At 62.8% G+C, this 14,510-nt stretch overlaps 1 protein-coding gene across 1 annotated transcript in view; it reads right to left on the bottom strand.

The window, feature by feature from the left end:
• Positions 1 to 574: 574 nt before the first annotated feature.
• Positions 575 to 14,510, bottom strand: part of AHNAK2 (AHNAK nucleoprotein 2) — a 32,846-nt gene continuing 18,910 nt past the window's right edge. Inside the window, exons 4-11 of the mRNA XM_043434615.1 lie at positions 13,674 to 13,732; positions 13,466 to 13,564; positions 12,819 to 12,902; positions 9,872 to 10,022; positions 9,417 to 9,601; positions 4,527 to 9,296; positions 3,044 to 4,474; positions 575 to 2,791 (exon numbers count right to left, since the gene is read on the bottom strand). Of these exons, the coding sequence (XP_043290550.1) occupies positions 575 to 2,791; positions 3,044 to 4,474; positions 4,527 to 9,296; positions 9,417 to 9,601; positions 9,872 to 10,022; positions 12,819 to 12,902; positions 13,466 to 13,564; positions 13,674 to 13,732 (8,996 nt within the window). The remainder of the gene's footprint in view (positions 2,792 to 3,043; positions 4,475 to 4,526; positions 9,297 to 9,416; positions 9,602 to 9,871; positions 10,023 to 12,818; positions 12,903 to 13,465; positions 13,565 to 13,673; positions 13,733 to 14,510) is intronic.

Below are 14,510 nucleotides of genomic sequence, written 5' to 3' on the forward strand. Positions count from 1 at the left end.
GGCAGCGCTTTATTTATGGCCCGTTCGGGGTCCAGGAAGCAGCCAAGTGGGTCCCATCTTCAGGCACAGAGGGGCTGGGAGCCACGCACGCCGGAGAGGGCAAGTGGACGCCCACGGGCGTCTGGTGGGCACTCACGGACGGACGCCTGGACCACTCGGTGGCCTGCTGCCCCCAGCCCGGCACAGGCGTCACTCAAAGCATCCCAGGGCTTGCCTCGGCAAGACGGCCCCTGAAGAGTGGGCCAGCTCTAAGCGGGCAGGGAGACGATCTCCTGGACTGTGGCAGACTCTGCTGGCAACAGGGAAATAACCTTCACCAGGAAGCAGCAGCAGTGTCCTCGGGGGGCTCGTGGGCAGGGGTCTAGTAACACGTGTCTAGTAAAGACCCTCAGGAGCCTGGGACCCCTCCTGAGGCTTTGGGAGGCAGCACACTGGGGGCCCCGCTTTGGGAGGGCCGGGGCCGGGGGCCCCTCTGCTCACAGCTGGCTCCGCTTCGTCCTCCGCTCTGGGGGTCACGGTGGACACTCGTGTGCACAGGCGGGGCGCAGGGCGCAGCCTCCACTTCCTCCCGCCCTCACTGGGCAGCGGGCACGGGCGCAGGCTCGTCCGGGGCCCCCGGGTCCGGCTCCGGCAGGATGAGCTCCGTCCTGGCCGTGGACGTGACCATGGCCCCAGCGCCCGGCACCCCCTCCTCCTTGTCTTCAGGGGAGAAGCTCTCGCGGGCGTCAAAGAAGGTGACGGCTTCTTCTTGGAGCTTTTGCTCTGCTGGAGCTGCCTCGTCCTCTGAGCTCTTGCTTTTCTTGGTCGGGGAGGAGGAGAACCCTAATTTGGGGAATCGGAACCAGCCCGCCTTCTCGGTTTTCTTGGGAGGCTCTGCCTCAGGCTGCGAACTCGGCGGGGTCTGGACGGGGGCTGGCCCATGGGCTTCATCTTTGGAGTCAGCACGTGTCTCTTCGGAGGAAGAAGAGAAACCGATGCTGGGAAGCCAAAATCGGAACAGACCAGAAGACCTCTTACCTTCCGGCTTCTCTTTCAGAGCCTGGTCTCCTTCGGCCAGGCCCGCAGCAGCCTCCTCGCCGTCCTCTTCGGGGGGAAGTTCGAGGATTTCTGCGGGCTCCTCGTCGGAGCAGCTCTCCACACCCGCGTGGCCAGAGCGCAGGTCGGCGGTGAGTGCTGGGCCTCCGGGTACGCTGATGCTGGACGCAATCACTTCAAATGGTTCTCCGGTGTCTGGCTGCAGGTCTGCAGAAACGGGGTCTGCTCCGGGGCCGGCTTCTTCAGGAGCCTCCAGCAAGCCCACCGTTGGCCGGGAGTCTCGGACCCTCCCCTGTGTGGGGGGCTCAGAGATCTTCACTTTCAGCAATGAAAATCCGTAGGAAGCGGTTTGGATCTCGGACGTGGGGATCTCTGATTCCCGCACAATCTGGGTGGAAACAGCCTCGGGTCCCGAGAGGTCGGCCGGCTCTGCCGTCACCACGCCATGTACGCCAACCCCGGGACCCTCTCCTTGAGCACCGTGAATGTGCACTCGGACCCTGGAAGCTTCCGGGGAGAGGTCAAAGGCCACGGGCTGCTCCTCGGGGGTCCCAGCGCCGGCCTTCAGGATGCTGGCGCCCCAGGCTCCCGGGCTCTCCGTGCGCAAGGCGTCGCCCAGGCTGCTCCCAGCGCACTGCACCTCCCGCACGGTGGGGATGAAGACGTCGGCCTCCGAGCCAGGGTCAGGGAAGGCAAACCTCGGCATGCTCAGCCTGGGCAGTCTGACAGTTAACACGGAGCCCTCCCAGGGCTGACCCACGCTGACCACGGAAACCTGGGACGGCCCGTCGGTCCTGGACACCTTCAGTTTAACAGGGCCTTCGGGCTGGGAGGACCATTTCTCCTCCCTCCCCTCTCCCCCAGCGAGGTCCAGGCCTGCAGGCCCAGCAGGAGGAGCTTTCGTTTCCAGAAGTGCCCCGCTGGGCACCCGAAGCGGAAGGGAACCTTCGCCCGGGCGGACCCTGGCTTTGGAAGTGGACAGGCCCACAGGAGATGCCCCCGGAGGAGGCGGGTGCGGCGTTGGGCCTCTGCCATCCAGGTTTATCTCTAGCACGCCCACACACGATGCGCTCTTCTCAGCTGCCTCCAGAGGCTCAGGCACCTCCACCTCTAACTCTGGAGGCCCCTGAGCCTTGACAGGAGCTGGCCCTTCTTCCCCTGGTGAATGGGCAGCAGGCGGGGGACTCTGCACCCCGGGCACCCCCTTCGCCCTGGCGGGGCGCCGGATGCTGGGCAGGTGGAGGGCGGGCATCCTGAACCAGCCCCCCTGAGCGGGTGTGCTCTCCTCCGTCGGGGCGTCCGCACCTGCGGCTCTGCATGACTGCTGGAAGGGGTCTCCTGCTGACTGGGCCGTCCCCTCGCGGTGAGGCTGGCTGGCTGTGACGTCCCCAGGTGCGTGCCCTTGGCGACCGTCTCCCAGGGGCAGGCCGTGTGCAGAGCCCAGGCCCTGAGCCTCGCTGGGAGGGCACAGGGCAGGGGAGGTCTCCGCGGCCCCAGCCTCCACCGCAGGACCTACTGCTTCTGGGCTAGAAAACCCGAACTTTGGTCGGTGAAACTTGGGAAAGGTCACCCGACCATAAGATGCAAGAAATAGCGGGTCCAGAGGGCTGGCAGGACGATCAGGTGGGCACGGAACGTGCTCGTCGGGGGACAAAGCGGCAGGACTTTCTCTATCCTCCTGGGAATACGAAGGGATTTCTGAAGGGAACTGTGCAGCGTCGGGAGCAGTCACTTGGTACTTGGTGAGAGTGACGGGCTCCAGAGAGATAGACGAGGACTCAGCGTGAGAATGGCTGACATCAAGGCTACCTGAGGACACACCAGGCCAACCCAGGTGGGGACGCGGCAGAGACGGTTTATGACTAGTAACATCTGGGAAGGTAGAATCCACACCAGAAGCACTTGGCAGCAGAGAAACGTGAGGATCACCATCAATCACGGGAGAACTTATGAAAGATTTCCCTGATGAAGAAAACAACTTCGGAAACTTAAAATGGGATTTTCGTACGTGGATTTTTACATCGTCTTCGGTTGTGAAGGTATGCTCTCTGGCGGCCACGTCCTTGTACCCAGGGGCCCGGTCACCCTCCAGCTTGGCGCCCGGGGCCTGGGTGTCCACCTCCATGCTGGGCAGCGACACCTCCACGTCGGGGGCGGCCACCTCGGCCTTGGCGCCCTTCAGGTCCAGCTTGGGCCCCTTGATGTCCACCTTGGGCAGCTTGACGCTGGGCATCTGCACCTTGGGCAGGTGGGCCTTGAGTCCGGCCCCCGCCGCCCCTTCCTTGAGCTCGGCTTCGGGCAGGTGGGCCTCCGGCAGCTTGACGCCCACCTCGGCGGCCTTGACCTCCAGCTCGGCCGAGGGCAGCTCCACGCGGACCTCACTGGTCTTGACGTCGGCCTGCACCGAGGGCGCGGTCACCTCGGCCTGGGCCTTGGGCAGGGACACGTCCACGGCGGCCTCGATGGCCTTGCTGGGCGCCGACACGCCGAAGGACGGCATCTTGAACTTGGGCATTTTGAACTTGCTGTCTCTGGCGGCCACCTCCTTGTCCCCCAGGGCCAGGTCGCCCTCCAGCTTGGCGCCCGGGGCCTGGGTGTCCACCTCCACGCTGGGCAGCGACACCTCCACGTCGGGGGCGGCCACCTCGGCCTTGGCGCCCTTCAGGTCCAGCTTGGGCCCCTTGATGTCCACCTGCGGGGCCTTGATGTCCACCTTGGGCAGCTTGACGCTGGGCATCTGCACCTTGGGCAGGTGGGCCTTGATTCCGACCCCCGCCGCCCCTTCCTTGAGCTCGGCTTCGGGCAGGTGGGCCTCCGGCAGCTTGACGCCCACCTCGGCGGCCTTGACCTCCAGCTCGGCCGAGGGCAGCTCCACGCGGACCTCACTGGTCTTGACGTCGGCCTGCACCGAGGGCGCGGTCACCTCGGCCTGGGCCTTGGGCAGGGACACGTCCACGGCGGCCTCGATGGCCTTGCTGGGCGCCGACACGCCGAAGGACGGCATCTTGAACTTGGGCATTTTGAACTTGCTGTCTCTGGCGGCCACCTCCTTGTCCCCCAGGGCCAGGTCGCCCTCCAGCTTGGCGCCCGGGGCCTGGGTGTCCACCTCCACGCTGGGCAGCGACACCTCCACGTCGGGGGCGGCCACCTCGGCCTTGGCGCCCTTCAGGTCCAGCTTGGGCCCCTTGATGTCCACCTGCGGGGCCTTGATGTCCACCTTGGGCAGCTTGACGCTGGGCATCTGCACCTTGGGCAGGTGGGCCTTGATTCCGACCCCCGCCGCCCCTTCCTTGAGCTCGGCTTCGGGCAGGTGGGCCTCCGGCAGCTTGACGCCCACCTCGGCGGCCTTGACCTCCAGCTCGGCCGAGGGCAGCTCCACGCGGACCTCACTGGTCTTGACGTCGGCCTGCACCGAGGGCGCGGTCACCTCGGCCTGGGCCTTGGGCAGGGACACGTCCACGGCGGCCTCGATGGCCTTGCTGGGCGCCGACACGCCGAAGGACGGCATCTTGAAACTTGGGCATTTTGAACTTGCTGTCTCTGGCGGCCACCTCCTTGTCCCCCAGGGCCAGGTCGCCCTCCAGCTTGGCGCCCGGGGCCTGGGTGTCCACCTCCACGCTGGGCAGCGACACCTCCACGTCGGGGGCGGCCACCTCGGCCTTGGCGCCCTTCAGGTCCAGCTTGGGCCCCTTGATGTCCACCTGCGGGGCCTTGATGTCCACCTTGGGCAGCTTGACGCTGGGCATCTGCACCTTGGGCAGGTGGGCCTTGATTCCGACCCCCGCCGCCCCTTCCTTGAGCTCGGCTTCGGGCAGGTGGGCCTCCGGCAGCTTGACGCCCACCTCGGCGGCCTTGACCTCCAGCTCGGCCGAGGGCAGCTCCACGCGGACCTCACTGGTCTTGACGTCGGCCTGCACCGAGGGCGCGGTCACCTCGGCCTGGGCCTTGGGCAGGGACACGTCCACGGCGGCCTCGATGGCCTTGCTGGGCGCCGACACGCCGAAGGACGGCATCTTGAACTTGGGCATTTTGAACTTGCTGTCTCTGGCGGCCACCTCCTTGTCCCCCAGGGCCAGGTCGCCCTCCAGCTTGGCGCCCGGGGCCTGGGTGTCCACCTCCACGCTGGGCAGCGACACCTCCACGTCGGGGGCGGCCACCTCGGCCTTGGCGCCCTTCAGGTCCAGCTTGGGCCCCTTGATGTCCACCTGCGGGGCCTTGATGTCCACCTTGGGCAGCTTGACGCTGGGCATCTGCACCTTGGGCAGGTGGGCCTTGATTCCGACCCCCGCCGCCCCTTCCTTGAGCTCGGCTTCGGGCAGGTGGGCCTCCGGCAGCTTGACGCCCACCTCGGCGGCCTTGACCTCCAGCTCGGCCGAGGGCAGCTCCACGCGGACCTCACTGGTCTTGACGTCGGCCTGCACCGAGGGCGCGGTCACCTCGGCCTGGGCCTTGGGCAGGGACACGTCCACGGCGGCCTCGATGGCCTTGCTGGGCGCCGACACGCCGAAGGACGGCATCTTGAACTTGGGCATTTTGAACTTGCTGTCTCTGGCGGCCACCTCCTTGTCCCCCAGGGCCAGGTCGCCCTCCAGCTTGGCGCCCGGGGCCTGGGTGTCCACCTCCACGCTGGGCAGCGACACCTCCACGTCGGGGGCGGCCACCCCGGCCTTGGCGCCCTTCAGGTCCAGCTTGGGCCCCTTGATGTCCACCTGCGGGGCCTTGATGTCCACCTTGGGCAGCTTGACGCTGGGCATCTGCACCTTGGGCAGGTGGGCCTTGAGTCCGGCCCCCGCCGCCCCTTCCTTGAGCTCGGCTTCGGGCAGGTGGGCCTCCGGCAGCTTGACGCCCACCTCGGCGGCCTTGACCTCCAGCTCGGCCGAGGGCAGCTCCACGCGGACCTCACTGGTCTTGACGTCGGCCTGCACCGAGGGCGCGGTCACCTCGGCCTGGGCCTTGGGCAGGGACACGTCCACGGCGGCCTCGATGGCCTTGCTGGGCGCCGACACGCCGAAGGACGGCATCTTGAACTTGGGCATTTTGAACTTGCTGTCTCTGGCGGCCACCTCCTTGTCCCCCAGGGCCAGGTCGCCCTCCAGCTTGGCGCCCGGGGCCTGGGTGTCCACCTCCACGCTGGGCAGCGACACCTCCACGTCGGGGGCGGCCACCTCGGCCTTGGCGCCCTTCAGGTCCAGCTTGGGCCCCTTGATGTCCACCTGCGGGGCCTTGATGTCCACCTTGGGCAGCTTGACGCTGGGCATCTGCACCTTGGGCAGGTGGGCCTTGATTCCGACCCCCGCCGCCCCTTCCTTGAGCTCGGCTTCGGGCAGGTGGGCCTCCGGCAGCTTGACGCCCACCTCGGCGGCCTTGACCTCCAGCTCGGCCGAGGGCAGCTCCACGCGGACCTCACTGGTCTTGACGTCGGCCTGCACCGAGGGCGCGGTCACCTCGGCCTGGGCCTTGGGCAGGGACACGTCCACGGCGGCCTCGATGGCCTTGCTGGGCGCCGACACGCCGAAGGACGGCATCTTGAACTTGGGCATTTTGAACTTGCTGTCTCTGGCGGCCACCTCCTTGTCCCCCAGGGCCAGGTCGCCCTCCAGCTTGGCGCCCGGGGCCTGGGTGTCCACCTCCACGCTGGGCAGCGACACCTCCACGTCGGGGGCGGCCACCCCGGCCTTGGCGCCCTTCAGGTCCAGCTTGGGCCCCTTGATGTCCACCTGCGGGGCCTTGATGTCCACCTTGGGCAGCTTGACGCTGGGCATCTGCACCTTGGGCAGGTGGGCCTTGAGTCCGGCCCCCGCCGCCCCTTCCTTGAGCTCGGCTTCGGGCAGGTGGGCCTCCGGCAGCTTGACGCCCACCTCGGCGGCCTTGACCTCCAGCTCGGCCGAGGGCAGCTCCACGCGGACCTCACTGGTCTTGACGTCGGCCTGCACCGAGGGCGCGGTCACCTCGGCCTGGGCCTTGGGCAGGGACACGTCCACGGCGGCCTCGATGGCCTTGCTGGGCGCCGACACGCCGAAGGACGGCATCTTGAACTTGGGCATTTTGAACTTGCTGTCTCTGGCGGCCACCTCCTTGTCCCCCAGGGCCAGGTCGCCCTCCAGCTTGGCGCCCGGGGCCTGGGTGTCCACCTCCACGCTGGGCAGCGACACCTCCACGTCGGGGGCGGTCACCTCGGCCTTGGCGCCCTTCAGGTCCAGCTTGGGCCCCTTGATGTCCACCTGCGGGGCCTTGATGTCCACCTTGGGCAGCTTGACGCTGGGCATCTGCACCTTGGGCAGGTGGGCCTTGATTCCGCCCCCCGCCGCCCCTTCCTTGAGCTCGGCTTCGGGCAGGTGGGCCTCCGGCAGCTTGACGCCCACCTCGGCGGCCTTGACCTCCAGCTCGGCCGAGGGCAGCTCCACGCGGACCTCACTGGTCTTGACGTCGGCCTGCACCGAGGGCGCGGTCACCTCGGCCTGGGCCTTGGGCAGGGACACGTCCACGGCGGCCTCGATGGCCTTGCTGGGCGCCGACACGCCGAAGGACGGCATCTTGAACTTGGGCATTTTGAACTTGCTGTCTCTGGCGGCCACCTCCTTGTCCCCCAGGGCCAGGTCGCCCTCCAGCTTGGCGCCCGGGGCCTGGGTGTCCACCTCCACGCTGGGCAGCGACACCTCCACGTCGGGGGCGGCCACCTCGGCCTTGGCGCCCTTCAGGTCCAGCTTGGGCCCCTTGATGTCCACCTGCGGGGCCTTGATGTCCACCTTGGGCAGCTTGACGCTGGGCATCTGCACCTTGGGCAGGTGGGCCTTGATTCCGACCCCCGCCGCCCCTTCCTTGAGCTCGGCTTCGGGCAGGTGGGCCTCCGGCAGCTTGACGCCCACCTCGGCGGCCTTGACCTCCAGCTCGGCCGAGGGCAGCTCCACGCGGACCTCACTGGTCTTGACGTCGGCCTGCACCGAGGGCGCGGTCACCTCGGCCTGGGCCTTGGGCAGGGACACGTCCACGGCGGCCTCGATGGCCTTGCTGGGCGCCGACACGCCGAAGGACGGCATCTTGAACTTGGGCATTTTGAACCTGCCGTCTCTGTCTTGTCCGTCTTTCCCCTTTCTCTCAGTTTCTGTTGTTCCTGGTGTTTCCGTGGTTTGTTTTTGTTTTTCTGTTTCCTGAATTAGTGTCGTTTTGACTCCTCTGCTCTCCGCTGGTGACCACCCGAATGAGGGCAGCTTGAACTTCAATATTCTTGTCTTTCCCTCCATCTGCTCCGATTCCTGGTCCCGTTCCCTGCTCTCTTCCGCCGTCTCCTCCACCGCCTCCTCCTCTCCTTCTCCGTCCGGTTTTGTCTGCTCTGTTGGTGTTCTTCTCATCGTCTCTGAGTCTGTGTCACCTTCGCCCTCCACCGTGGCCCTGGCGTCGTCAGCAGAGACCTGTGTCCACCAGGGTCCCCAGCGCACCGGGGCCGTGCCCTCCGCATATTCCGGTACTGTTTCTTTGGCAACTCTGAACTTGGGTGTCTTTAGGCTGGGTATGCGGATGCGGAATTCTGGTTGGCCATTCCGGTAGCTGCCCTGATCTGCGGAGCCCTGCAGAGACAGCCTGGCAGTGCCCACCAGTGGTCCCTGGGTGTCCTCCATGGCTCCCCCTGTGGTCTGGGCCAGGGCTGTCCCCGCCTCTGTTTGGCCCTCCGCTGGAGTCTCCTCCGGGGCTGTGGCCTGGGCTTTCTTCCTTCGCAGTCTGGGTGCGGGGCCCGCCCCGTCGCCTGTGGGTCCCTCGCCAGGCAGAGCGGGCTCTGTGGGGGCCTCAGCCTCCTCGGGCAGTCCTGCTCTCACATCCTCTCTCTCGCCACGTCCGGCCGCCCTGATGGCCTCTTGTTCGGCCTCCGAGGGCCCTGCCTCCTCCAGCAGCTCAGCTGGGCCTACCCCGCTGCGGTCGCCCCTGCCCGACGGGCCCTTCCCGGGGCCCATCCTGAACCTCAGGCTGGGGAACCGTCTCCTCCACTGGCTGCCCGGCTCCTCCTCCGTGGGGAGCGGGGCCTCTGTGTCTGTGCTGGTGGGTGACAGGTCGGGCCCCCGACCCCGCTCGTAGGCCTCTGAGGAGCTGTGCGACCTCCGGGGCCCTCGCTTGCTCTTCAAGGCTTGGAACTTGGGCCAGGAAAGCCGCTCCCGCTGGGCACGCCGGCCCCTGCCCTCCCTGGCCGCGGGGAGGAGCCTCTGCTGGTCTCCGTCCCCTTGCGGCATCTTCGTGGGGGTCTCTGTGCAGCCATCGGCGACATCCTGGTCCTGGAACAGGGAGAGCGAACCTGTTGACCCCAAACAGGGAGGCGGAATCCCTGGGCTCCGGGGACTGGAAGGGGCGGGGAGGAGCCAGCAGGGCAGAGCCCCGTGGGCCAGGGCGCTCACCTGCTCCTCGCCGGCCCTCGGGCCAGGCTCAGCACTGCCGGCTGCGCCCTCCTCGGTCACGCCGGCAGGAAGCTTCCGTCTGAGTTTGAACTGAACCTTGTAGGGCTCTGAGTACTGAAGGATTTTGAGAGCATCTTCATATTTAATGTTGTCGAAGAATATGGTTGCGCTGAGCAGTTGATCCCCTGGACAAAGACAGACGACCTGGTGCCTTAGTGCCCCTGGCCTCATGGGAGGGGCCCACAGCGGGTGTGAGTGGAAGGCTGCCCGCCCCTTCCATTTACTGAGCCCTGGGTGGATAGGAGCCCCTCATTTCCAGGCAGAGAACTCAGCACAGAGAGTGACCCCAGCCTGCATGCAGCTGAGAGGTCTCCAGGGAGCCACCCTGCGCCCACTGGGGCCCGTCCCCCTCCCCCTCCAGGGACCATGGGGCACTGGGGACGGGCCCGTGGCACCTTCTCTCAGGCTGAAGATCTTGGCCGCTGACGAGTCCTTCAGCACTTGCTTGACAAAGATCCCCTGGTCCCCACCGCCCGTGACGCTGTAGCCGCTGGCTCCAGCCTCCACCTCCGTCTTCAGTGTCACTTCTGTCCCATCCTGTGTGGACTGAGCAAAAGCCCAGCAGGGCCTTGGTGAGCACGCGCCTGTCCCACCACGGGTGTAGGTGCTGGGGGCTGCCTCCCCTGAAGCCTGGGACCCCAGAGCCCTCTCAACGGGCAGCTGGACCTGGGCCACAGTGTCTGGCTCTGGGGGAGGCCAGCGGCTGCCACCTCTGCTGACAGCAGCCTCCCCTGGTCCCTGACCCCACTGGCCAGGACTCAGGAGCACCCTGCCCCGGCCGTCCAGGCCCAGCAGGGCTGCTGAGCAGAGGAAGAGGCTTCACGCGTGTGTGCCAGGCCTTTCTCCACGGGCTCCTGGTTCATCATCACCCTCACTCCCAGTACCGATCACTTACAAGGTGATGCTCAGCTGGTACCAAGGAGGGTCATTTGTTGCTGCTGTTCAATAGCTCAGTCGTGTCCGACTCTTTGAGACCCCACGGACTGCAGCACGCCAGGCCTCCCTGTCCTTCACCACCTCCCAGAGAGTGCTCAAACTCATGTCCGTTGAGTCGGTGATGCCATCCAGCCAGGTCATCCTCTGTCGTCCCCTTCTCCTCCTGCCTTCAGTCTTTCCCAGCATCAGGGTCTTTTCAAATGAGTCAGTTCTCACATTAGGTGGCCAAAGTGTTGGAGTTTCAGCTTCAGCATCAGTCCTTCCAATGAATATTCAGGACTGATTTCCTTTAGGATTGATTGGTTGGATCTCCTTGCAGTCCAAGGGACTCTCAAGAGTCTTCTCCAACACCACAGTTCAAAAGCATCAATTCTTCAGTGCTCAGCCTTCTTTATGGGCCAACTCTCACATTTGTACATGACTACTGGAAAAACCACAGCTTTGACTCCACAGACTTTTGCCAGCAAAGTAACATCTCTGCTTTTTAATAAGCTGTCTAGGTTGGTCATAGCTTTTCTTCCAAGGAGCAAGCGTCTTTTAATTTCATGGCTGCAGGCACCATCTGCAGTGATTTTGGAGCCCAAGAAAATAAAGTCTCTCACTGTTTCCATTGTTTCCCCATCTATTTGTCATGAAGTCATTTGTCATGAACATTGTTTTAAGCCAGCTTTTTCACTCTCCTCTTTCACTTTCGTCAAGAGGCTCTTTAGTTCTTCTTCACTTTCTGCCATTAGGATGGCGTCATCTGTATATCTGAGATTATTGATATTTCTCCCCACAATCTAGATTCCAACTTGTGCTTCATCCAGCCCGACATTTCACATGATGTACTCTGCATATAAGTTAAATAAGCAGGGTGACAATATACAGCCTTGATATACTCCTTTCCCAATTTGAAACCAGTTCATAATTCCATGTCTGGTTCTAACTGTTGCTTCTTGACCTGCATACAGGTTTCTCAGGAGGCACATAAGATGGTCTGGTATTCCCATCTCTTTAAAATTTTTCCACAGTTTGTTGTGATCCACACAGTTAAAGGCTTTGGCATCGTCAATAAGGCAGAAATAGATGTTTTTCTGGAACTCTCGTCCTTTATCAATGATCCAACAGATGTTGACAATTTGAACTCTGGTTACTCTGCCTTTTCTAAATCCAGCTTGAACATCTGGAAATTCTCAGTTCTCATACTGTTGAAGCCTGGCTTGGAGAATTTTGAGCATTACTTTGCTAGCGTGTGAGATGAGTGCAATTGTGCGGTAGTTTGAACACTCTTTGGCATTGCCTTTCTTTGGGATTGGAATGAAAACTGACCTTTTCCAGTCCTGTGGCCACTGCTGAGTTTTCCAAATTTGCTGGCATATTGAGAGCAGCACTTTCACAGCATCATCTTTCAGGATTTAAAATAGCTCAACTGGAATTCCATCACCTCCACTAGTTTGCTCATAGTAATGCTTCCTAAGGCCCAGTTGCCTTCACACTCCAGGATGTCTGGCTCTAGGTGAGTGATCACACCATAGTCATTATCTGGACCTTTAAGGTCTTTTTTGTATAGTTCTTCTGCGTATTCTTGCCACCTCTTCTTAATATCCTCTGCTTCTGTTAGGTCCATACTGTTTTTGTCCTTCATTGTGCCCATCTTGGCATAAAATATTCCCTTGGTATCTAACTTTCTTAAAGAGATCTCTAGTCTTTCCCATTCTATTGCTTTCCTCTATTTCTTTGCATTGCTCACTTAAAAAGGCTTTCTTATCTCTCCTGGCTATTCTTTGGAACTCTGCATTCAGATGGGTATATCTTTCCTTTTCTCCTTTGCCTTTAGCGTCTCTTCTTTTCTCAGCTATTTGTAAGGCCTCCTCAGACAACCATGTTGCCTTTTTGTGTTTCTTTTTTGGGGATGGTTTTGATCACCGCCTCCTGTACAATGCCTGGGAGAATGCCAAAAACGGCATGAGTGGCCTGAGCTCGGACATGACAGATCCTCGGGGTCTGGGACAGCACTGGAATTGCTGGCCTTGAGGAAAGTACTGTCAGTGACAGAACAGGCTGCCAGGCGGCGGTGTGCCTGGCTACCCAGGAGCCCACAGAACCCAGCCCCTCCTGTGGTCTTGGATGCAACAGGCAGTGGCCAGACCCACTGCACAGGTGGGAACACTGAGGTCTGGGCACCTGGGTCCACCTGGTCAGTGGTCTGGGCCCTTCCTCCTGAGTCTTGGGAGGCCTGGCCCAGCGTCCCAGAGCCCCGCCCCCTGGCCTGATGAAGGAGGTGCACACCCTTCCCCAAAGCACGGGGGCACCCTGCCAGCTGTCCTGCTCCTCGACATCTCGCTCTGGCCCTGGCCTCCCGGCTGGAGGCCCTGCCAGGGACCGGCCCACACCCACCCTGAGGTCCACTCGCCGCATGCCCACCTCCAGGTGGCTCATCCTGGAAAGCGTCCGCGAGTCCCCTGAGTCCCGCTTCCACCAGGACCTCCGCCTCCTCGGCGCGTCTTCCTGCAGCAGCAACAAACAGCGGGGTGACCGACCCTGCCCCAGCCCAGGGGACAGGAGGCACTCGGGGAGGCCCAGACGCCCGAACCTGCCTAGAACCTGCAGGGTGCGGCCGTGTGCAAGCGGAGCCAGGCTCCTCCAGGGGGAAGGCGGCTCTGGCCTCAACGCTTCCCACGGGGCCCAGCCCCCACGTCCACAGGTAGAGGGGACAGAAAGGAAGCAGCGCCAGATGGAGGCCTTGTCGGGAACGCGCCGCTGCTGGCCTTCCACGGTCATCTCCAGAGGTGGCCGCAGAGACCCTGTCTGTGTCTCCTCGCCAGAGAGCCGCGTGCGTGCACATGTCCCACGCCCCACCGCACACGGGGGCGTGAGGTCTCTTCCCCAGCTGCACACGTGTGCTCTCCCTCCCAGTCTTGGCTGGCTGAAGGGAGGGCCCCGGGGCAAGGGCAGAGGAGCCAGAGCGGACACAGCTGTTCACGCGGGGCGACCCGGAGGCGGGGTGGCCGCCTGTGCCTCTCCCCGCTGAGCCCGCCCTCCGCCTGCGCGTGTCCGTCCAGGGGGCTTACCGGGAGTCTGAAGCCGGCACCCTCCGTCACGCACTCGTAGACGGGCGAGGAGCCCTGTGGCCGGGGACGGATGAGCTCGGGCCCCGGCCCTGCAGTCACCTGGCGGGAGGACAGAAGCTCAGGCTACCCTCAGCCACACGGCTCCACTCAAGTCCAGGGAAGGCCGGGGGGGTAGGAGCATGCCCGCGCCCTCCCGGACCTCACTTACCGAGCGCTCGTCCTCGGATTCTGCATCTGGCTCTCCAGGCTGCAGCTGCCGACCGGACGCTGCAAAGAGGGGGCTGAGTCAGTGGCGCCTCGCCGGCGGGTGGGGCGACGGTGGCTGGGGGCAGGGGCCCAGGAGAGGCTGTGGACACACAGGTGGGCTAGCCCGGACACTGGGCCTGGGGTCAGGGCAAGGGTCAGGGGAGGACCCACAGCCACTGAGCTGGGAAGGCCACGAGACTGGGTCTGAAAGCCGGGAGCTGGGAGGGGGTGCGCGGATCAAGTAGGTAAACCTCACAGATTTAGTCAAAGCAAGTTACTAAACAAACACACAAATAAAACAGTAATTACAACCCTGACAAAGAATGAGAATCCAGAGTTACTGTAATATGGACAGTATAATGTCCGGCATGCAACACAAAAGTACATGACATGCAATGAAACAGGAAAGTATGATCTGTAGTGAGGAACTAAAGCAGTTCATGGAACCTGTCTTTGAATGTCCACAGATGTTGGATTTGGCACAGACTCCAAAGCAAGATTCATAAATTTGTTCAAAAAAGTAAAGGAGAGCATGTTTGAAGAATTAATGAAAAATATGACCACGGTTTGATGAAGAATGTCATAAAGAAACAGAAATTATATTTTTTTAAATTGGAAATTCTGGAGTTGAAAGTTTACTGGAGAGACTCCATAGCAGAGCTGAGATAACAGGGGAAGTGAAAAACTGGTAGATTAGGGGAATCCCCTGGTGGTCAGTGATCAGGACTCAGCACGTTCACTGCTGGGGCCCAGGTTCAATCCCTGGTCAGGGAGCTCTGTGGTGCAGTCAGAAAAAACA

This window comes from Cervus canadensis, chromosome 17 (genome assembly GCF_019320065.1).
Source record: "Cervus canadensis isolate Bull #8, Minnesota chromosome 17, ASM1932006v1, whole genome shotgun sequence".
Taxonomy (NCBI): domain Eukaryota; kingdom Metazoa; phylum Chordata; class Mammalia; order Artiodactyla; family Cervidae; genus Cervus; species Cervus canadensis.